Raw genomic sequence first — 22,405 nt, 5'->3', positions numbered from 1 at the left:
TTCAGATGGTCCTTCCTCCAAAAAGGCCTCTGTGATCCCAATATCTGAGTGAGGTATGTCTTCTATGACACCCTATAGTGTATTCTTCCCTTTCCCGTAGCACTATCCCATGGAATTGCTTTGGCTGTTTGTCTCTAATCCTCTCTGAGGGCCAGGACTTTGTCCTGTTCACTCTTGTATCCTCAGGGAGGACTCCAAGGCTGGCAGCATCCCTTCACAGCCCCAGCACCATTTCACCTTCCTGAGGATGAGTCTTGAGGGCCACTCTCTGTAGCCTCTTTCCCCGAGCTACAGCTGCCACTTTGTCTCTCTTCCCGGATATCCAGCTGGAAAGTCAACATTGCTGTATCCCAAACTATCCTCCTCTCTACTCAAACCATCTTGTTCTTACAATTTCCCTATATTTGCAGTTTCTGGGACTTGAAAACGGAAAGTTCTCATGTATTCCTCATCCTCCCTCTCATCAAATGATGCCTATCTGCACAAGGTCAGTTGTCCCTGTCTATTTCAGCTGTCACCTTCCTGCTTAGGCTTCCACCCCTTGACCTCAACAACCCCAACATCCTCCTGATCAATCTGATCTTTTCTCTTCCCCACTTAGAAACTTCCAAAGGCTCCCTACTGCCTACAGAGAAGAGGAGAAGGGGAAGACAGCACACATTAACTGAGTGCCATGTGGAGGATGTTTTGCCCACATTATCAAATTCAAATACAGAGTAGACTTTTCATCTGACATTCAAGGTTCCCCACACCATGGTTCCAGCCTTCTTTCCACCTCATCATCTCTCCACCATGTAAACCCTTCATTCCAGTTGAATTTCATATTCTCTCCATCCTGAACACAACCTGGGCTTGCCTGACCCTATGCCTTGGCTCCTACTGTTACCTCCACCCACACTTCTAGTATTGAAATCCTGTCCATTTTTCAAAACCTAACTCAAATGCCGCCCACCCCTTAAAGCCTTTCCTGATTCTCATGGGATGTGACCTCTTCTGCTCCTGAATCTTTGTGCTTTTTTTGGCTCATATTTTTTCTTTTACTAATTATTTGTTTATTCTCTAATTTCTGCCACTAAATTGTGAGCCTCATAAAGACAGCTGTACATTAATTTTATATCATTTACTGCACCTATGACATCATTAGTACTTAACAAGCATTTGAAATATTGAACTTCAGCTTGGATTTGACTTTATATATATATGTGATCTATAACAGTGCTTTTCAAACTGGGTCTCAATACATGATTGGATTATGAAATCAATTTAGTGCATCACAATCAGAATTTTTAAAAAATGGAATAGGAAATATCAGAGACTGTCACAAGTACTGAAGTAGGTATTATTTTGTGAAACTTTATTTTAATAATGTGTGTGTGTGTATACTGGGTTGATGTAAAATTTATTTCTTACTGTAGTAGTCTAAAAAAGGTGGAAAAACACCACTGTAATACATATGCATTATTTCAGTCGGCTGATTACAAGCTCCTTCATGAGAGAACAGACGTGGCAAACTCCACCCTTGCAATCTGTGAGAGCCAACCCTCCAGACTGAGCCCCGCTCATTCCAGGGAGCTGCCCTAGGGATTAAAAGACTCAAGGCAAGGAGCAAGTTCCTGTCTTTAAGAGAGTTTCTCTTCTATTAAGAGAAAAAAAAAAAAATCAGGAAGAAACTCTACAGATACTTAAGAAAGCAGGTGAAGAGCCACAGGATAGGCTTTGAACTTAGAGCCAAATAACTACTTAGAGTTCTTGCTCTGCTATTTATTAGCTGTGTGTTGTTGGATAAATTGCTTGATTTCTCTGAGCTTCAGTTTAGCCAACTAAAAGAATATACCATACCTCACATACTCGTATTAAAAGTAAGTGATACAGCCACCTAGAGGGGTGGGATAGGGAGGGTGGGAGGGAGACGCAAGAGGGAGGGGATATGGGGATATATGTATACGTATAGCTGACTCACTTTGTTATACAGCAGAAACTAACACACCATTGTAAAGCAATTATACTCCAATAAAGATGTTTTAATAAATAAACATTTTTTAAAAATATGTGATACATATATACAAGATTATTTTGTAAGCTATATAAATGTTCAAAAGTTTTAAGTAAAAACCTGCATGTGTCATTTAGTAAACAAGTGAAAATTGATGTAGTATAAATTATACAGCTAAATGTGCATTAGACATGATTTTCTTTTTTTTTTTTTGGCTGCATTGGATCTTCATTGCTGCGTGCGGGCTTTCTCTAGTTGCAGCGAGTGGGGGCTACTCTTCGGTGCGGTGCGCGGGCTTCTCATTGTGGTGGCTTCTCTTGTTGCGGAGCACGGGCTCTAGGCGCGCAGGCTTCAGTAGTTGTGGCTCGTGGGCTCTAGAGCGCAGGCTCAGTAGTTGTGGCGCTCGAGCTTAATTGCTCCACAGCATGTGGGATCTTCCCAGACCAGGGATCGAACCCGTGTCCCCTGCATTGGCAGGAGGATTCTTAACCACTGCGCCACCAGGTAAGTCCCATGAATTTTTTTTTTTTTTTTTTGGCCACTCCTCACAGCTTGCGGGATATTAGTTCCCTGACTAGGGATCAAACCCAGGTCTGGTAGGGAGAGTGCCGAGTCCTAACCACTGGATTGCAGGGAATTCCTTTGTTTTGTTTTTTGATTACTAGTGATAGAAACCCAATTCAGAATGATTGTGTTCAAAGCGAATTGAATCACTCACGTAACCCAGTGGTATAGCAAGCTTTGGGCAGGGCTTCACCTGGGGACTCAGATAATATCAACCAAGCTGCTGTCCACTTGTCTCTTTCTTTCTACCTCCCTCTCACTCTGAGCTCTACTTCAGTCCCAGGGTGGTGTTATTCTCAGACAGGTTCCGCCTGCATGGTGGGATGATGGCCACCATCTGCTCTGGGCTTGATGGACTCCTCCCCACTAGCAGGCAGAGTATCTTTTCCCCTACTGTTGCAGCAAAAATCTCAGGGCTCTGTCTCACACCTAGCTTGGGTTACGAGCCAAGTCTCAAACCAAAAATAGTGACCAGGGGTGCCTGGGACACAAGCTGGCCCTTGGAGTTAAAGGGTGAGTCACCTGGACCGAAAAAGAGATTGGTGAGGAGTCTTCTCTAGAGGTGGGGTCAGAGATTCAGAACGACCACGTTTCCAAAGCTGAACAGGGTTAGTTTAGAAAGACATCTTGGTCTCTTCTATTTAATGTCACCATACAACATTAGAGAAAGGACACACCAACACATATGTTTGTTCCATTTCATTTGATTGCATTCATTTCATACAGCATTGAGGATCTACTATTTGCCAGGTACTGTTTAGACATGGGAAAATAGCAGTGATCAAGACATACTAAGTTCCCGCTCAAGGAACTAACTTTCTGGGGACAGGGGGGCAAATAATGAACAAGTCAGTAAGCATATGTCAGGCAGTGATAAATTCTATTTAAAAAATAAATTTAAAGAGCAAGGTAAGGAGCAGCAAGAGCCAGACGTGGGAGGGAAGGACTATGTTAGAGGGGCTGGTTAGGGAAGACCTCACCTTGAAGGATAAATCTGACTGAAGTGAGAGAGCAAGTCACATGAATAGCTATCTGGAGGAGAACTTCCAGGCAGAGGGAAAAGCAAGTATAAAGACTCTGAGACAGGGCCAATGAGTTCCCCCTGAGCAATACATGTGCATTTAGCAACATACACATTTGCATGTGTGTGTGAACATACTAATCCTTTATTTTCCTACATTAGAACATTTGACAGTGTTATTATGAGAGTGATATTAAACTGCAAAATCCATGGCGTCTTTCTAATATTGATTCAGCTAGGTAAGACATTTATGAATCTTGCAGAATATGCAGATGTGCCTGGACTGAGAGTACCTTGAAGCAGGGGCTTCCTTCTTCCCACAGAATCTGAACCCAGGAGAAGCTTAGTGAACGGTGCAGGTGGAATAACGAGCCATGTGCCACAAGAAATATCAAGGCTGATGGTAGAGATCCTGGGTGACCCTGCCAAAGCTGGGTGGGGAGACCTTCTCTCCAGGAGTGTCCTCACCTCTGTCCTTTTGGTCTAATTGCTGTGGACGTGCCCGGCAGCACAAAGTGGCTCCTGAGGGTGGTTCCTACTGATGCTGGGTAAAGGTCCCCTTATTCAGAGTCAAAGACTAACGCAAAGTAAAAATTCCTCTGATCTTCAGCCTTAGCAAGGGTTATGTTGCCTAGAAGAGGAAAAGCTTGGGGTGGGGCATGTGTGTGGCAGGTGGAAGGGAGTGGAAGAAGTCAGAAGGCAAGAGACCTGCCCTCCCTAACTGGTTGGTAACAGTTCCCCTGAACTTGGAACCCCTATAACCTATCCCTACTAGGCACTGCTCTTCACCCGGAGATGCTCTTTTCCTTGAATTGCAGTGACTTCTGACATGTTTGACGTTAATTCTTTACTGTCCACAGTAGCTAGATTGGTCTACCTCTTCTTTATTGTCATAAAGATATGTCCTTTGTTATCTGCTTATATTAATTTTCAGAGTATGAATTCTTAGACCATTTTCATGAGCAATACATTCTAAATTTAGTTCAGTGTCTACCTTAATTGCTCATTGCAAGCAGGCACTGATAAAGGCTTTTTGATGATGAATACGACTGCAATGATTACACTAGAAATCAAAGACTACTTCTCGTACTTGGCGATTCTGCTCCTCTGGAAATGCTAGCCTCCTCTCTTACAAATCTTCTTTCATAAATTGGTTTCAAGCTGAGCTTGCCTGAAACCTTCCAGTGTGATGATCAGGAGACCTGGGTTCTCCATTAAATTCACCAACAAATTCTATGTGACTCTATGTGCCTCCGTTTCACAATCTGCTAGTGCAAGACAAAAAAAAAAGGCTCACAGGGCTTGAAGGTAGGGGACAGAGGTAAAATAAGAAAGTAGATGTGGAAGGACTTTAAAAGTAGGACATAAGGGGACTTCCCTGGTGGTCCAGTGGTTGAGACTCTGTGCTCCCAACGCGGGGGACCTGGGTTCGATCCCTGGTTGGGGAGCTGGATCCCACATGCTGCAACTAAGAGCCCACATGCCACAACTTAAAAGATCCCGCATGCCGCAATGAAGATCCTGTGTGCCACAACTAAGACCCAGCGCAAGCAAGCAAATAAATAAATAAATAAATAAATAAATAAATAAATAAATAAATAAAAATATTAAAAAAAAAAAAAAGTAGCACATAAGGATCCTGTCTCAAGTCTACACCTCCTTTCTTTCAGGGCCAGCCCTCTCAGAAACTCTTTCCTTCTCCCCACAGGCATAATTCTTCTTCCAGGAGCCTTAGGTTCTTTGTGTAAAGTATGAAGAACCGCTTGTGTATCATCTTTTGCAGAGATTCCTCCCAATGACTCCTTTTACCGCATCTTTGCCACTTGCTTCTTCTTTACAGGCCTTCAAAGAGCTAGTTTTCTAAGCCTGGAGCTTCATTTATATTCCCATTCTGTTATTTCTAGGAGAAAAACTCAGAAGGAGGAGGTAAGATGCCTAGAGTGCCAAAGATTTCTCACTAGAGGGAAATGTGGTGAAGAATCAAATGGTGAGCCCCAGAAGTTTCAGAAGACAGAAAAGGAACAGGCAAAAATAAACTCCAGGTGAATGAAAGAGCTGAAGTTGTAAAACAAAACAAAACAAAACCTTCAAAATTATCTGAAAAAAAAAAAAGAATATCCTCATGATCTAATTTCTTAAATCAAATTAAGAAAAAGCAAAAGTATGAAAAATGGACAATTTTGATAAAATTTACTATAACAAATATTAAAATCTCCTACATAAAAGACATCCCAAACGAGGTTAAAATACAAGTGACAGACAGGGAGATGGGGAGAAGGTATCTGCAACATACATGTATATCAGAAAAAGATGGGTATCTGTAAAGGACTCCTACAAACCAACAACAATAATAATAATAAAGAAGAAGAAGAAGAGAAACAACCCTATAAAAAAATGGACAAAAGGTATGAATAGACAATTTCCAGAAGAAGAAATCCAAATAACCAATAATACATAGAAAAACCTACTCTACCTCTCTAGTAATCGGGGAAATGCAAAATAAACTGACAATGAGATTCATTTCACATCTACTGGATTAGTAATAACCTGAAAGTCTGACCATTTTAAGTGTTGGTGAGGATGTGGAGAAACTAGGACTCTCATATCCTGTAAAACTGACACAATCACTTTGGAGAGCAACTTGACAATACATATTTACTGAGGTTGAAAATGCACATATCTTTTGACCCAGAAACTCTACAGCCTTACAGCAGAGTTTTTCAATCCATTAGTAGGTCATGAAATAAATTTATTGGGTCACATCCAGCATTTTACAAAAATGAAGTAGAATAGGAAATAGAGTGCATTTAGCAAAAATAGGTATTATTTTGTTAAACTTTTATTTCATATATGAACTGGGTCTTGATATAAAATGCATTTCTTATTGTGAGTTACACTTAAAAAGAAATAAAAACACTGTCTAAGAGAAACTCTCATTAATAAGGACAAGAAGGCATGTTTGAGGATGTTCCCTGTGACGTAGAGTTTGTAATAATGAAACATTGAAAACAAAGTACATGTCTATTAGCAGCAAATAGATAAGCAAATTAGAACAAATTATTCATGTGATGGAACACCACACAGAAGCTACAATTAATGAACTTGTTCTATATGGATGAATTTTGAAAACAAGTTTGAGGGGAAACAAAACAGAAAAATGTCACACTAAACCAATTACATGAATTTTTAAAACATATAAAAATACTATATCCTATATATATATATATATATATATATATATATATACCACAAGTAGTATATGGTACACATATTTTTTTAAAGTATTAAAAGTGGACTGGTATAAAAGGGATGCCTAAAGGAAGGAAGGGAAATGGAACTTGGGAGGAGAAAATAGGTATGATATTATTTATTCATTTTGGGTGGTGGACACATAGATGAATGTAATAATATTGTTCTTTTCCTTTAAAAAAACATTTTTAACACATAAGAAAAAAATAAATGGAATTATAATGTTTTTAATCTTGCTCTGAGATGCAATAAAATAAAAACTGCATTAACCATTGGTTATTAAAACCCTTTGGGGAATTCCCTGGTGGTGCAGTGGTTAGGACTCTGTGCTTTCACTGCAGGGGGCATGGGTTCGATCCCTGGGTCTGGGAACTAAGAGCCTGCATGCCACAAGGTGTGGCCAAAACAAACAAAACAAACAAAAAACTCTTTCATCCCGCGATTTCTTTTCAGTGCCTTAAGAAGAATAATCTGCCCCACATCAGCCTGTCAAACTCAATAAATTAGTATCTAGAGGTGGCAAATCACTATGTTTATTATCTGTACTAGCAAAAGAGATTTATCTTTCCCTGAAGCTTCAGTCTTTGCTCTTCACACATGCTGTTCCCTCTTCCCAGAAAGCCCTTCCTCTATTGTCTGCCAGTCAATCTCCCAATCTACCAGTCAATCTCCTCCATCATCTAGTTCAGACCTGACTTCTCTTCATGGTGAAGCCAGAGGCTGAGACCTATCTTTGGCTGTGGGTACAAGGCCACACACCTTCCCAGGCCTCTCCTAGATACTCTCGCAGTTTCCCTGCCCCCACAGGAAAGTCTGAGGTCGACACTGAATTGGATATCCTTGCGCAACAGGGGTTAAGCAGTTTGAGACATGGAGAATAACATCTAGAATGAAAGGGATGGGCCAGAGGCTAACCGTATTCACTGCATATGGTTTTCAACATATGAACTCTATAAATATACATGCAGACAAAATTAAGTAGATGCCCTTCTCTTCTCTCCCTTCCCTTCATCAACTCCTGGGGATGAGCTTCTCCTCCTCTTCCTCAAAAAAGAAAGTCTTCATGGATGACCCCACAACCACCAGAATTTAGCAATTTACTACTCCTTCCTTTAACTTTCACTGTACCTTGAACATTTCTCTGTTATAGCATCTATCACATGAGAGCACAATTATTTTGGAATGTCGATTATCTCTACTAATCCTCTGAGTTTTTTGAAGGAAAGGCCTGCCTCATATTTGCCTCTATTTTCCTGGAACCTAGCAGAATGGCTGCAGAGCAGGCCCTCAATGTTTGCTGAATGAATAGCAAATGCTGATGATAGGTTTGGGGAGCTCAAACTGGTTCCCACTTATTGTACCACAAAACTGGAACCACTTAAAGATGGTCATCATTTGGGGGCAGTCTGATGGTTTCTCACTATCTCTTCTCCAGACCCTTGTAATAACCTTACTGGTATCCTTAACCTCCCATCTTTTCCCACTCTTATACATCCTGGAGGACACTTCTCCAGGCTAATTTTTACAAAACATCCCTTTCATCTTGTCACTCCCTTGGGCAAAATGCATTATGATTCCCTAATACCTTTCAAATCAAATCCAAATCCCTAATCTTCACACATAAGTCTGCCCAAGCATCCTCCCTTGCTCTAGTATTCCAAACGTATCTCCCAATCATTTTATTTTAATATGTTCCTTATCAATGAATACTGTATCTTTTTTTTAATTGGAGTATAATTGCTTGACAATGTTGTGTTAGTTTTTGCTGTAGAACAACGTGAAAGAGCTATATGTATATATATATATATCCCCTCGCTCTCGAGCCTCCCTCCCACCCCCTCTCCCAATCATTTTATAGTGTGAAATATACTGGGGCTGGAATCTATCTGTCTGACCTCTGATTTATTCCAATCAATAAGAACAATGCCTGGCCTGGGGGAGATGCTCAATAATTGTGGAATTAATGAATAAACAGACTATTTCTAAAATATAACCATTTGTTTCAGCCAAGCTAGTTTTCTTTTTGTTCTCTGCAAGCTCCTATCAGCCCATCTTTGTGTCTGCTAATACTTAATAAACAACACACCTAATAAAATGTACTGCACATTTTAATATATGTGCCCAAATATAAGGCAATCCTTGTTTCCCCAAAGAGAAGAACTAAAAAAATAGTTTTTGGTCAACCTGCTATACATGAAATAGTCAAATGTCTACTTTAAATAGTTACTAATTTAGTGAAAATTTAAGTCTAATACTATTTAGCAACATATATTTTAAATCACTTATAAAATATTTAGATATAATGCTTTTTCACTCAAATTTTATAACAATTTAATTTAAATTATCAGTGCCTTCATCATCATTCAAGTCACTTTTATTGTCATCTTGCTCAATTTGCAGATCATGTCATCCTACGTATATCTGAATCGTTTGAGGACAGTTGTTTTTTCCTTTTTTAATTCATGCTATGCTTGCATATTCCTGATATCCACAATATAACCTCTTTCTGTTGCTTTTTTTTTTTCTGTTGCTTTTAGTATTTATTTATTTATTTGGTTGCACCGGGTCTTAGTTGCAACTCCAGGGCTCCTTAGTTGCGGCAGGTGGGCTCCTTAGTTGTGGCATGCATGTGGGATCTAGCTCCCTGACCAGGGATCGAACCCCGGCCCCCTGCATTGGGAGCACGGAGTCTTATCCACTGCACCACCAGGGAAGTCCCTCTGTTGATTTTAAAACGCTTATTAGTAACAATATCTAACACTTAAAACTGTGAGGTCCTAACCCCAGAATAATTAATTGAATCTGTGTTAAATTTTTTTCCTTTTCTTTTTTTCTTTTTGCCACACTGCCCGGCTTGCAGCTTGCAGGGATCTTAGTTACCTGACCAGGGATTTAACCCAGGCCACAGCAGTGAAAGTGCCAAGTCCTAACCAATGGACCACTAGGAAATTCCCTCTTTTGTCTTTTTAAGTGATTCCATCCAGTGACCTCTATACGCTTGCAGAACTAGCACTGACTGAAGTTATCTCAGGCTGCATCCTCCCAAGCAATACTTTGATTCAAAACAAAATATCATATATAAAAATAATCAGACATTGTGGACTATAATAGGAGACTTTGTAAGAACACAAAATATAAGGCAACTTCCTTTCTGAGGAATTATTTTGAAAGGAAAAACAGTACCTTATATTCAGGTATATAAGGTATTTGTTAATTTAATAAATATTTAATGAGCACTGCTTGTGTGCTAGGCACTGTGCTAGGAACTGGAAATACAGTGAGCTTAGAATCTCACAGGGAAGACAGTCATTAAATGTATAATGCCACAGTTAATTAATTATGATCATTTAAGTACTATGAGGGATAAGTTTAGATAGCTACAAGATGAATAACTGGGGAACCTAGGTCTGTGGGGTTAAGAGTCTCCTATACCATGCTGTCTATGTACAGTGCAGCAGTAATTCATGTGCCCAGTCAGTCTGGGTTTAAATCTTGACTCAAACCTTGAGTAGGTTATTTAACCTCATTTTCCTCATTTATAAAGTGGAACTAACAATAGTATCTACCTTATGAAGTTATAGTGAGGATTAAATGAGTTAATACACTTAGAACAATGATGGCACTCAGTACCTACTCAATAAATGTTAGCTATTGTTACCATTTCAGCTGAAACCTGAAAGACAAGCCAAGAGGAAGGGAAGAAGGAAGAAACTCTAAGCAGAGAGCAACATGTGCAAAAGTCCAGAGGCATAAGGTTGCCTGGCCTATTCTAGAACTGAAAGGCCAATGTTTCTTAGCATAGAAACCTAAGGCGGATTCACTTTGTTATAAAGCAGAAACTAACACACCATTGTAAAGCAATTATACTCCAATAAAGATATTTTTTAAAAAAAGAAAGCTAAGGGGAAAGAGATACCGTGAGATGTGAGGTGAGGCTGGGAAGGTAGGCTGAGATCAATTATGCAAGGCCTTGTAGGCCAGGATAAGGAGTCTGAACTTTATCCGCCGAGTCAGAGAAAAGTTGAAAGGTTTTACAAAAGGGAGTAACAAGCTTAGATTTGCAACTTCAAAGGCGGTCTCTGGCTACAGCATAGAGAACTGGTTGGAGGGAGGCCAAAATAGATGAAAGAAAAACCAGTAAGGAGACTACTCTGGTAATCTAGATTAGAGGCTTGCCGCTTAGACTAGGGAAGTGGCACAGAAGAGAGAAGGAAGCTGGATGACTGAAGAAACAGAAGACAGAACCAACAAGGCTTAGTGTATGCAAGGTAGGGTGAGGGGGCATGGAGGGAGAGGCCCTAAACAGTATATAAATATTTGAGTAAGAAATGAATGAATTTGTGTTCCTGCCATATTGTTTTACCACATGAAATGTCTTCCTTCTACTCCATCCTTCCAGGCAAAATTCCTTCTCATTTCCTCCACAAAACTGTCTGAATGATCTTAGCCCCTTCTTTCTGGAAGTGTTCTAGAATTTTGGAGCTGAACTTCTTTTTGGCCTTAAGAAGCGGCATGTGGAACTTGCACGACGAGGGATTGAACCCGTGCCCCCTGCATTGGAAATGCGGAGTCTTAACCACTGGTCCACCAGGGAAGTCTTAGAACTGAACATTCTTGAGAAATACATTGAGGGCTGTTGAGAGAACTTAGAAATTGTCTGAAGATGGAGATCATGTTTTAGTCAACTTTCTATCCCACCCACTCCCATATACCTAACACTTGTAGAAATCCACCCATTTATAGAACTTTTCCTCTGAATACATGAGTGGTTCAAGCATAAACAGCCTATGCTAACATAAAGCTCTGTGACCCATAAAGCATTATACAGATGTGGGAGCTTTCACAACCATTTTCTTCTCGGGTCTTCACAGAACTCTTATAAAATAGGTACTATTGTAGAGGAAATAAGCTCATAACTAAAGTGACATGTCCAGGGCTTCCCTGGTGGTGCAGTAGTTAAAAATCCGCCTGCCAAGGACAGGAATAAAGACACAGACATAGAGAATGGACTTGAGGACACAGGGAGGGGTAAGGGTAAGCTGGGACGAAGTGAGAGAGTGGCTCAGAACTCAGAACTCAGAAATATTTCCAATTCAGTGTCTATTCTCCAAAGTGAGGCAGGACTATGTCCCATTTTAGCAGGAAGTGGCAAGAGCCATCGTCGCCCAGTTTCCTGAATTAAAACTGAACAGGACTCTGAGGGGCTCAGGAATACAAATCCTTTCTGTGTCCCCTGTTTCTTGTTTATAGGATATAGACTTCATTCAGCCTCCTTGACCTTCCCGGAATTCCAAAGGGCAGATTCAAACAGTTGCTAATCAGGAAAGGAAGGGGATGCAAAAACAGGGGAGAAACAGTCAAATGGTGGTGCAGCCTTGGGCAGGGTCCTGGTTCCTCCTCAAGGAGTATGCATAACTATATCTTTGAGTTCTTCTGCAGAACCGGGACCCCACCCAGGTGAAGGATGGTAAGCTCAGGCTGAGTGCAAGATTCCTAGAGCACCGTCCTGTTACCTCACCTCCAACCAATGAGAAGAACCCTGTAGCCCTCACCCCAAATTTTGCCTCCCTTTTCTGAGCCCAGCGATGCCCATCCTGTTAGGCCTCCTGTTTGGCCCGTCTGCTTCAACTGTTTACAAGGTTCATCTCCAACAGGGTCCAACAGTTTCAGGCTAAATTTAGCTAAATTTGTTACTCGAGGGTGAATGTTGGTTTCCGGCACAGAATTTAGATCAATTTAGATCAGGTGGCAAGAGACTTCTACTCTACTAGGCAGGACTACGCCCACTCTCAGCAGAAAGTAGTTACAGAAGAAAGAGACCTCCTCCCCAATTCCCAAGAAGTATCTTGACTATGAAGTCTCTCAGGCGGCAGTTGTTAGGGGAACCACTGACTGAAACCACCCTCCCTGGCTAGGCAAGATAGTAACCACTTGCATGAGTTATCTTACAACAGGAGGTCCTGGTAAAGAACGTGGAGCTAATGAGCTAGAATTCAGGAAAGGTCAAAAGGAGAGAGGAGACGCCAGTCCATATGTCTTACCAACCTCCCAGAATTCTTCTCGCTGGAATCCAGCTTGGCTGAGCAATGCCTGCACCACCGGGAAGGACTCTGAGTCACAGTGATTGGCCAGAGACAACCCGGAAACTAACCCCATCACCATAAAACCTGAGACTGTGAGCCACCTCGTGGCAGAGCAATTCTCTTGGGCTCCCTTGCCTTGCTGCTCTCCACCGGCGTGCTCCTTCCCAATAAAGTCTCTTGCTTTGTCAGCACGGTGTGTCTCCTTGGACAATTCATTTCCGAGTGTTAGACAAGAGCCCACTCTCCCCCTTTCTGCAATACCACTTCTGGGAAACCTTCCCAGTTTCAGGTATTAATGTAGTCCAACATGTTTATTGAGCAACTACTAGGTGTCAGGCATGACACCTAGCGGTGGGGGTAAGGTACAGCAGTGAACAAGGCAAGAAGGTGCTTGGCCTCAGACTGGTTCAGGGAGCCGGTGAAAGGAAGCAAATGTATAAATGATGTGGTAACTGCTATAAAGAAAATACACAGGGTGATGGGAGAAAATATATGTCCCTCTGGTTGGAGAGAGCCTCTCAGAAAAGTGACATTAAGGTTGAGACCCGAGCTTGGTCTTCAGGAGGCACTTACCTTAAGACATTATTCCCACAGACCTACTTTGAAAAACGCCTACAAAAGGAAAGAGCGGACTTGGTCCACAGAGGGGCGGCTCCCAGGCATCCAACCTTAGCTGCAAACTTTGACCGGCACTAGAGGGCGCCGCGGGTCCTCCCAACCCCCATGAGGCACCGTGGACACAGGCCCTGCCTAACTGACCTCCGGCACCTCCCGCGCCAAGGCCCCGAAGTCCGCATACGGACAGAGAGCAAGGGCGGCGGCGCTAGGAAGCCCGGAGGCCCTAGAGCATCGCGAGGGGTCACGAGGCCCTCAAAGAGAGGACATTCTCAGGACCACAACCCACCGAAGGGCAGATACTCTTTCGCTTCCTCCGGGACAGCCGGTTTCCGGCGCCTCTAAACCAGGAAGTGCTGGCGGCGTCCAATCGTGGCCCTCCTTCCGAACTTAGCCTTAAGCGTCCGCTCCTCGCCCGGGCAGCGCGAGGCCAACGGTCTATGGTTACCAATCAGCTCTCAGGAAAGGCGCATGCGTTGTCAAACGAACGCAACGTACGGGAACTTTGACCCGAAGACGACTTACTCTCGTCTGCCCCTCCCTCACTGCGAAGATGGCGGTCTCCAGAGTGTGCTGGGCTCGGGCTGCTTTGTGGGGTTCGGCGGGGCCCCCTGGACCTTATGTCGCCCGGAGGCTGCAGTTTGTTCGCTCTGGCCTGGCCTGGGGGACCCCTCGGTGAGGGACTTGGAGAGAGAAAAGCATTTTTGACGTTCAGGCTCTTCCAGTGTCTCAATTTTGTTTGCATGCTGTCTCTTAATTCTCAGGGCTCCACGCCCCGGCCCCTGGATTTTTATTCTGCCGCTCAGAATTCGCACCGGGATTCCTGCTAGAGACCTGGCTTCGTGACCCTCTCAATTCTCAGTGCCCCATGTTGTCTGAATTCCCCACGTGTCCTGAGCCTCCCTTTTTCGGCTCAGATTTTACTGCTACTTACCTGGATCTCACCTCTCTGGCTTTAGCCTGCTGCTCAGATTGTCCCTCAGGCCTTCGCTCTCTCCAGACTCACCACTTCCCCGACATCCATTGTTGCCTGGCCTCTCATCTGCCCTATCTGTTTTTCTCAGTCTGACTGCTTATCTCTCCATGATCTCAAGATCTTCTTTGGATTTCAGAAGTTTCAGGTCTTAGCATACATTCTCTGAAGCAGATGTTTTACATTATGGACCCCAGGCGTGAAGGGGCTTCCAGGGCTGGTTCCCAGATAGTCTCTTTCATCTTCCTTGTAGGTCTTCAAAGCTTCACCTTTCTCCAAAGGCAGATGTGAAGAGCTTGATCTCTTATGTGGTGACCAAGACAAAAGTGATTAATGGGAAATACCATCGTTTCTTGGGTCGTCATTTCCCCCGCTTCTATGTCCTGTATACAATCTTCATGAAAGGTAAAGACAAAACTAAAATAAAAATCCATTGAATCAGCTCTTGGGCAGTGTCAGAGAGTTAGAATAAGTAAGGTCACTTGCAGGCTCTGCGATGGGAGTGTAAGCTGGTATGTCTTCTGTTTCATAAATGCTTGAGCATTAAACTATTTCTTATAAGTTAGCCCTTCTTGATGTTTCTAGAAAGGTATGTTGAGAAACAACTTTTGACAACACCCAGGAGGAGTATAGGTATTTTTGTACTTTTCTTAACCACACATCTGACTATAGTAGAAATTATTTGTCGTGCACAAGGGCAGAGATCTATAGCTGCACAGACCTGCCCTGTGATTTACCAGTTGACTTGGCTTGTAAGAAAATGTGGTCTAATGTTAGTCACAGATCTCTCCTGGATAGCACGTTGTGGAAATAGCACTACGCGTACTTGGTTTCTGAATGTTTCGGTTCAAATCAGAGCTCTGCTAGTTACTAGGAGATGGTACAGTGTCAAGTGTCCACTCTGGAGCCAGACTGCCTGGGTTCAAATCCCGACTAGTCACTAGCTGGGTGATTGGACTTGTTACTTAACCCCTCTGTTCTTTGGTCTTCTCATCTGTAAAATGAGGGTAGTAATAGAACCTACCTATTGACTGCATGGCTATGAAGATTAAATAAATCCATACATGTAAAGTCCTTAGAACCTGATTCATAGTAAGTGCTCAGTAAGTGTAGCTATAACTATTATACTCTATACTTTTTTTTTATCATAACACCAATTATAGTAAACTCCCACATTGTCAGCTGTGAATATTATCATAATTATTACTAGCTTCATGGACTTGCAAAAGCTGTAAAGTGGAGATAAGAATGACTGCTTTGTCTGCTCCCCGATTTATAACTAGAATCAAATGAAAAAAAGAGTCTGAAAGCATTTTGGTTGTTTGTGTTTAAGCCTTTTATTATAGAAAATTTCAAACATAACACAGAAGTAGAGTAATACAATGAACTTCCATATTCTCAACCTCACTTCAACAATTATTGACTCACGGCCACCAGTCTTATATCATTTATACATTGGCTTTCTCCTGTATTATTTTGAAGCCAACCTAGACATTATACTATTTCATTCATAAATAGGAAAGCATTTTTATAAAGTTCTAGATCAGTGTAAGGATTATCTTGGAATGAAGAGAAAATGCAATCTTAGACATATGTTGAATTCCAGTGATTATAAAAGTGTTCTAGAAAGGAGATAAGTTAATATCTGGTTGAGATATACAAAGGGTTAATTGAGCAAGACTTCCTGAGGTTAAAGAGCTTTGAATTTTTATTTTGAAAAGGGAGTGGAAAAAAAAAAAAAAAGGGAGTGAGTAATGAACCAGAAGAGGGAGACCATTCCCTGGTAGATCACAGAACGGCAGCTTGGCAGGAAGAGAGGTGATATGCTGGGGGCAGGGGGGTGGAAGGGGGCAGAGGGGAGAAGGATAAGAAACGAAATATAGGTCAGCCTCACAAGAGTTTCAAGTGACCTAGTTTAAAGCTTTGATTTAGAGTAGCATTGGGGAGGGAGGGACAAGTGTGTGTTGTGGGTGAACATGGAACAAAAGGCTGTGGTAATCAGATTGGGATAACATCACACTCTGTCCTCTACTTTAATGAGGTAGGATTGCAGATGTTATGGGCTGATGCCAAAAAGGCTAGAAGAATAAAGACAAATATGTGGAAGCACAATATAAAGTTTCATCAACTTTCATACCGGGAGATGGAGCATTTGAGACAGGTATGCACCAAGGGCAGATATCCAGAAGTTCACGGTGATATAATTAAAGTTAACCCAGATCTCAAGTCTTTTCATTCTTACTTTCTTCACCACTGACCAAGCTGTTGCCCTGTGCCATGAGATCAGATCATTTGTCTGAATCAGTTCATTCAGAGTTGTGAGCCTCCGTAGCAGAGCTCCGTAGAGTTTCTGGAACACTTTCTGAATAAAAGTTGTGAACAGTAAAGTCCAGTTCGTTTCTGAACATATAAAAATCTGCAAGGAAGGATCCAAAGGCAGCAGGAAAGTAGTATTTGGTGGTAACTTGATGGTAGTTTTGAAGCTGAGCGTAAGAATCTAGGACCATTCTGCAGATCAGGAAGAATTTACTTAGGGATTTGGTATACTGTCAGGCCCTGTACTAGACGTTGTTTGGGATACAAAAGTAAACAGATCAGGGCTCCTGTCCTTAAGGAACTTACCAACTAGAGGTAGATAGAAATAACCTTGATCCTTACCTGGGCTCTAATAGAAGTTTACTGCACGGTGGGGTGGAGGGATTGTCCATTGTACTAAAAGCTTACTTGGGTTAAAACTGCATCTGTGTTTATTTCTGCTTAGTTCCGTCGAGACGTCACCAAGTGTCTTTTCCTAGGTATTCTTTCCATTCCACCCTTTGCCAACTACCTGGTCTTCTTGCTAATGTGAGTACAGAGTTCTGTCTCTCCAGCATACTGAAGATATGTAGATTTTTTTAAAATTACAAATTAAGAACTTTCCATTTCAGAAGTTAGGCAGAGGTTATCAAACTTCTGCTCCAATTTTCTCATTAGCCCAAGGTTCATAAAAGCCACCTGGGTTACTGCAACGGCTGTAGGCGTAGGTGGCCTGGCTTCTCCCTGTCTCTTAGCTGCTCCTGTGTGATGTGAAATAAGATAATGATCTTTTCTATCATCCCTAGAGGCAGCAACCCACTCTCTTAGAGGCATAGCAACTTGGGACAAATTTTTTTCTTCAGGAGAAAAATGCATTTCATATTCTGATAATACAAATCTTTATTACTTTACCTTATATCTGAAGATGACAGTTTTAAACTGTGACCTTGCATGTTGTTCTAGTTATCTATTATTGTATAACAAACAACCTCAAAGCTTAATAGCTTAAAACAACCACCATTTTCATGATTTTATGGGGCAGGAATTTGGGCAGGGCTCAGGTGGGTGAAAGATTTTTCTCCTGTGTCCCTCAGTGATAGTTAAAACTGGTGAATGGACTAGTCTGGACAGTCTAAGGTCACTCTTAGGTCTGGTGCCTTAGCCGGGAAGGCTTTGGAAGACGAACCGTCAACTAGGATGCCTGCATATGGCCTCTGTAATGTGGTGGCTTCAGGGCAGTGGGACTTCTTACATGGCAGCTTAGGGCTCCAAGAATGAGTGTTCCAGCAAATAAGAATCTGCATGGGGCTTCCCTGGTGGCACAGTGGTTAAGAATCCGTCTGCCAGTGCAGGGGACACGGGTTCGAGCCCTGGTCCGGGAAGATCCCACATGCCGCGGAGCAACTAAGCCGTGTGCCACAACTACTGAGCCTGCGCTCTAGAGCCTGCGAGCCACAACTACCGAGCCCATACACTGCAACTATTGAATCCATGCACCTAGAGCCCTTGCTCCACAAGAGAAGCCACTGCAATGAGAAGCCCGCACATCACGACAAAAAGTAGCCCCTGCTCGCCACAACTAGAGAAAGCCCGCGCTCAGCAACGAAGACCCAACACAGCCAAAAATAAAATTAATTAATTAATTAATTATTTTTAAAAAGTTTCAAGAAACTTTAAAAAAAAAAAGAGAATCTTCATGGCCTTTTATAACCTAGCCTTGGAAGTCACAAAGACTTCTGCTCTATTCTGTTGGTTGATGCACTCACCCAGATTTTAAAAACCAGAGGCACAGACCTCACTTCTCAATAAGAGGAGTGCCAGGGAATTTGTGACCATGTTTTAAAACCACCGCCTGTATAGAGAAATGAATTAGAGGAATTTCATTTTGTATACACATAGGGACTGGGAACAGTTTGAGGTCAACATCACATACAAAGTCCAGCTCTGTCTGCAGCTCTGTCCAAAATATGTTCATCACATGCTTTGATTCAAAAGGAGTCATTTATCTGATCGCTGCATGCAAGGTTATTCCTTTTACATAACCTCAGTAACGTTGCTTGAAATTGGGCTTCAGTGTATCTTTAAACCTTGGTCTGACACTCATTTACAGGAAAGAACAGTAAGGTAGGGAAATAGTGTTTCCATCTCTTCCTCCTAGCATTCATGTCTGCTAAATGCTTTCTTAGCTCACTTTGAAAGATGCCAGTTTCAGCCAAGTGACTTTGTGATTCCTTTTCTTTTCAGGTACCTGTTTCCTAGGCAACTGCTGATCCAACATTTCTGGACCCCAAAGCAACAAATTGATTTCTTAGATATCTATCATGCTCTCCGGAAGCAGTCCCACCCAGAAATTCTTTGTTATTTAGAAAAGGTTATCCCTCTCATTTCTGATTCAGGACTCCGGTGGCATATGACAGAATTGTGCACCAAGGTATTCCTCCAATTAACCCTTCCTGCAAACCAGGAATCTTGTTAGATCCAGCGTGCACTAAAACTGGGTAAGAAGGCTAGTCTGGACCTTCCTAACATCTACCCATCTCTTACCTCTCCCAAGATGCAGCGTGGTACCCACCCAGCAATACATGATATCCTGGCTCTGAGAGAGTGTTTCTCTAACCATCCTCTGGGCATGAACCAGCTCCATGCTTTGCAGATGGTGAGCACTTTGAGGCTTTCTCTATTCCGTGGCTTCACCTTGCTTCAGGTCTTACTTGCAGTAACACCGAGTTGACTTTCTCCCCCTATATTGTGTCACAGAAAGCCTTGAGTCGAGCAATGCTTCTCACACCATATCTGCCTCCTGTCTTGTTGAGATACCGTTTAAAGACTCATACCACTGTGATTCACCAACTGGACAAGGCTTTGGCAAAGCTGGGGATTGGTCAGCTGACTGCCCAGGAGGTGAAGTCGGTAAGCGCTTGATTGCAATACCAACCTGCAGTCCTTGGTGGGCTTTTGAGCTCACGGGGCTGGGAGCTTCCAAGGAGCTCCTTGTCTTGCTTGTTACAGCAGAGCCCAGGCTCTTTATTCTCTCACCTCATTTCTGTGTCTTTTTTTCTGGGTGGACTTAACTAGTGGGAAGGAATTGCCCACAATAATTTTGGTTTATGTATGTTTTCTTCTGGCCCTTCAAAAAGCAAGGACACTACACTTTAGATCTATTGTTTTAGATTGTATAGGCCTTTTTGCTTCTCATCCTGTCCATCAGAGTTCATATTGCCATGGTGAAAGGTTTCTTGTGGGGATGAGGTTTTAACTTATTTAAAGGGGATTTGGGACTCTCTGTGGGTTTATACTTCCTTGGCATACTTGCTGTGTGATAATTAAGGATTGTTTCTCTTCTGAGCGATCTAGGCTTGTTATCTTCGTGGCCTGAATTCCACCCATATTGCTGAAGAGAGGTGTCGAACTTGGCTGGGAGAATGGCTGCAGCTTTCCTGCAGCCTGAAAGGTGAGACAGATGCCTGTGGTTATGCCACTAAAATCCAAGTCATTTTTGTATTTTATTCTGAGGTTTTATTTGGGAGTTAATTATTAAGTAGCGTGAGACCCTTATCTACTATATATGTCTAATTGAAAGGGCGCAGACTCACTTGCCTACAGGGGCTAGGCAGGTAATGAAGTAGACTGTGCAAGACAAGAGGGAGGACTAGGGATTGTGGGAGCCTGAGCATGAAGCAGGGTTGCCCAACCTTGACACTACTGATGCTTTGCTGTGGAGGCTGTCATGTGCATTATAAGATGATACAGCAGGCATCCCTGGCCTCTATCCACTAGATGCCAGTAGCACCCCCTCACCCAGTTCTGACAACCAGAAATGTCTCCAGACCTTGCCATGTAACTCGGGGAGAAGCACCAGTCCCAAGGCATTCAGATTCAGGATGAAAACACTGAGTTGCCTAAACAAAAAGTATCTGCGGGTGGGTATTAGGCCTATGGGTCTCCTGTTTGGAACCTTTGGCTAGGCCTCAATATCTTCCAAGCCTCTGAACATCAGGGTAGGCCTACTAATCTCCTTGGGGCTGAGAAATGTCCCTCGAGGACCAGCTTCTACCGGAAAATTCGGAAGGGTGACAGTGGGGTTTAGTACCATTACCATCTCTGAATTTTCTACTGCCATCACATGAGAATTAAGTAGATATAGTTATTTGGTGGAAGGAAAGAAAGTGTACATGTAGGGACTGGAATGAAGCAGGGGGACTTTGAGGACAGTGGCCTCTTAATGTCACACCTCCCTGCACTTGGCTTCCTGCCTCTGGTGTCAAGCCCTGCTTAACAAGGTAGCTGGAAGGCAAACTCTTCCCTGGCCAAACCATTAACGTTGATGTTGTTTTCAGAAGCTGAGCTGTCCCTCTTGCTACACAATGTGGTCCTGCTTTCCATCAACTACACTGGGACAAGGCGCTGAGCCGACAAGGAGCAGGTGGCATTGTCCTGCATGCAGTCACATAGTCCAGCAGCGTGGGACCAAACAGCACTTGTCAGCAAAGAGTGTGTGCCCTGTTAGGCGTGTGCAAGGCAGAGGAGCAGGTGCCCGTGTGGCAGCTGGAACTGAAAGAAACACTCCTACCGGGGCTGCCCACGGGAGGTGTCATCCCAACTTCCTCAGAATTCGCTGGAGCTGGCAGCAGCCTTTGTACTGGGCTTTTACTATGGTGTTTTAAGTTTGGATCCCAGGAAGTGAGCTTTTGCCCCAGGTGGGAATCCTCATTTGGCCTAGGACTTACCCACTGCCACATTCGTTACAGCTGTTTTTGTTCAAGACAGTTTCTGGCTGATGACGGGAACAGCACTACTTAAACTGGAGCCTTTATATCCATGCATGTACTTTGATGCCCCCGTCAGCACTTTGATATGACCAAAAATAGGGATTTTTATTTTTTGTTCCCCTCACAGGGCTAAACCACTTCCCTTTTTTTCAAATCCTTTGAGCCCCTTAACTTTTTTTTGGTTTTTTTTTTTTGTTAAGTAAATAACTTATGGGAACATTCTAATGGAAAGATAAAAGGAAATACAAGCGCTTCTTGACTCAAGTGTTTACAGCCTTCCCCTCCCTCTCTTAATTTCTGGACTGGGCTACAGCCCCTGTGGATCTTAAACTCTTTGCTACTTCCACTGTGTTGCAGCGATCCAACTGTAGCTGACAGTGGCTGCCTTCTTTGGGCCATGGATCAATCCTGTAAGGTACTAATTACTGCCCAGCCCCGGAGACCAGGCGAGGTCTACTTTGAGATAGTAAGTTGGGTTCAGCTTTTGTCTGTGTGTATCAGTGACCTGTAGTAACTTATTGTAAACGCATGAAGCACTGTTTTTTTTTTTGAAGCACTGTTTTTAAGCTCAAGTAAAGATTGCCTGAAACCAGTTGCTGGAAATTACTTATGCGTACCCTAATCATTTTACTAAGGCTCCTTTTACAAGACTGACTGACATAAGCTAACTAATGGCGAGATAACTGGTTGGAATAGAACCTTCTGATGGGATGGAAATGACAAAGGAGCTAATTTGAAGTTGATCCTCTTGCTGGATTTTAAGATGGTAACCAGGAATAGCGAATTTCATATACATATATATATATATAAAGTAATGGAGTTACAAAGTGGGCCCCAAGAGTA

At 42.6% G+C, this 22,405-nt stretch overlaps 1 protein-coding gene across 3 annotated transcripts; it reads left to right on the top strand.

Annotated features, from left to right (window-relative positions):
* Positions 1-14,031: 14,031 nt before the first annotated feature.
* Positions 14,032-21,346, top strand: LETMD1 (LETM1 domain containing 1). Of its 3 annotated transcripts, XM_082421455.1 has the most exons (9): positions 14,034-14,200; positions 14,752-14,903; positions 16,544-16,659; positions 17,260-17,342; positions 19,038-19,224; positions 19,348-19,449; positions 19,551-19,703; positions 20,148-20,244; positions 21,131-21,346. In XM_082421455.1, exons 1-9 carry the CDS (start codon positions 14,079-14,081, stop codon positions 21,199-21,201), a joined length of 1,083 nt encoding a protein of 360 aa, XP_082277581.1. In that variant the 5' UTR covers positions 14,034-14,078; the 3' UTR covers positions 21,202-21,346. The 3 variants fall into 3 exon arrangements, with proteins under 3 accessions (XP_082277583.1, XP_082277581.1, XP_082277582.1); XM_082421456.1 differs by lacking the exon at positions 14,034-14,200 and having other exon boundaries at positions 14,768-14,903; positions 16,540-16,659; XM_082421457.1 differs by lacking the exons at positions 16,544-16,659; positions 19,038-19,224 and having other exon boundaries at positions 14,032-14,200.
* The last annotated feature ends 1,059 nt before the right edge of the window (positions 21,347-22,405 follow it).

The sequence above is a fragment of the Balaenoptera physalus genome (assembly GCF_965194825.1).
Source record: "Balaenoptera physalus genome assembly, chromosome: 13".
In the NCBI taxonomy this organism is placed as follows: Eukaryota; Metazoa; Chordata; class Mammalia; order Artiodactyla; family Balaenopteridae; genus Balaenoptera; species Balaenoptera physalus.
Note: the sequence above shows the minus strand (reverse complement) of the source record. Positions and strands in the feature narration are given on the sequence as shown.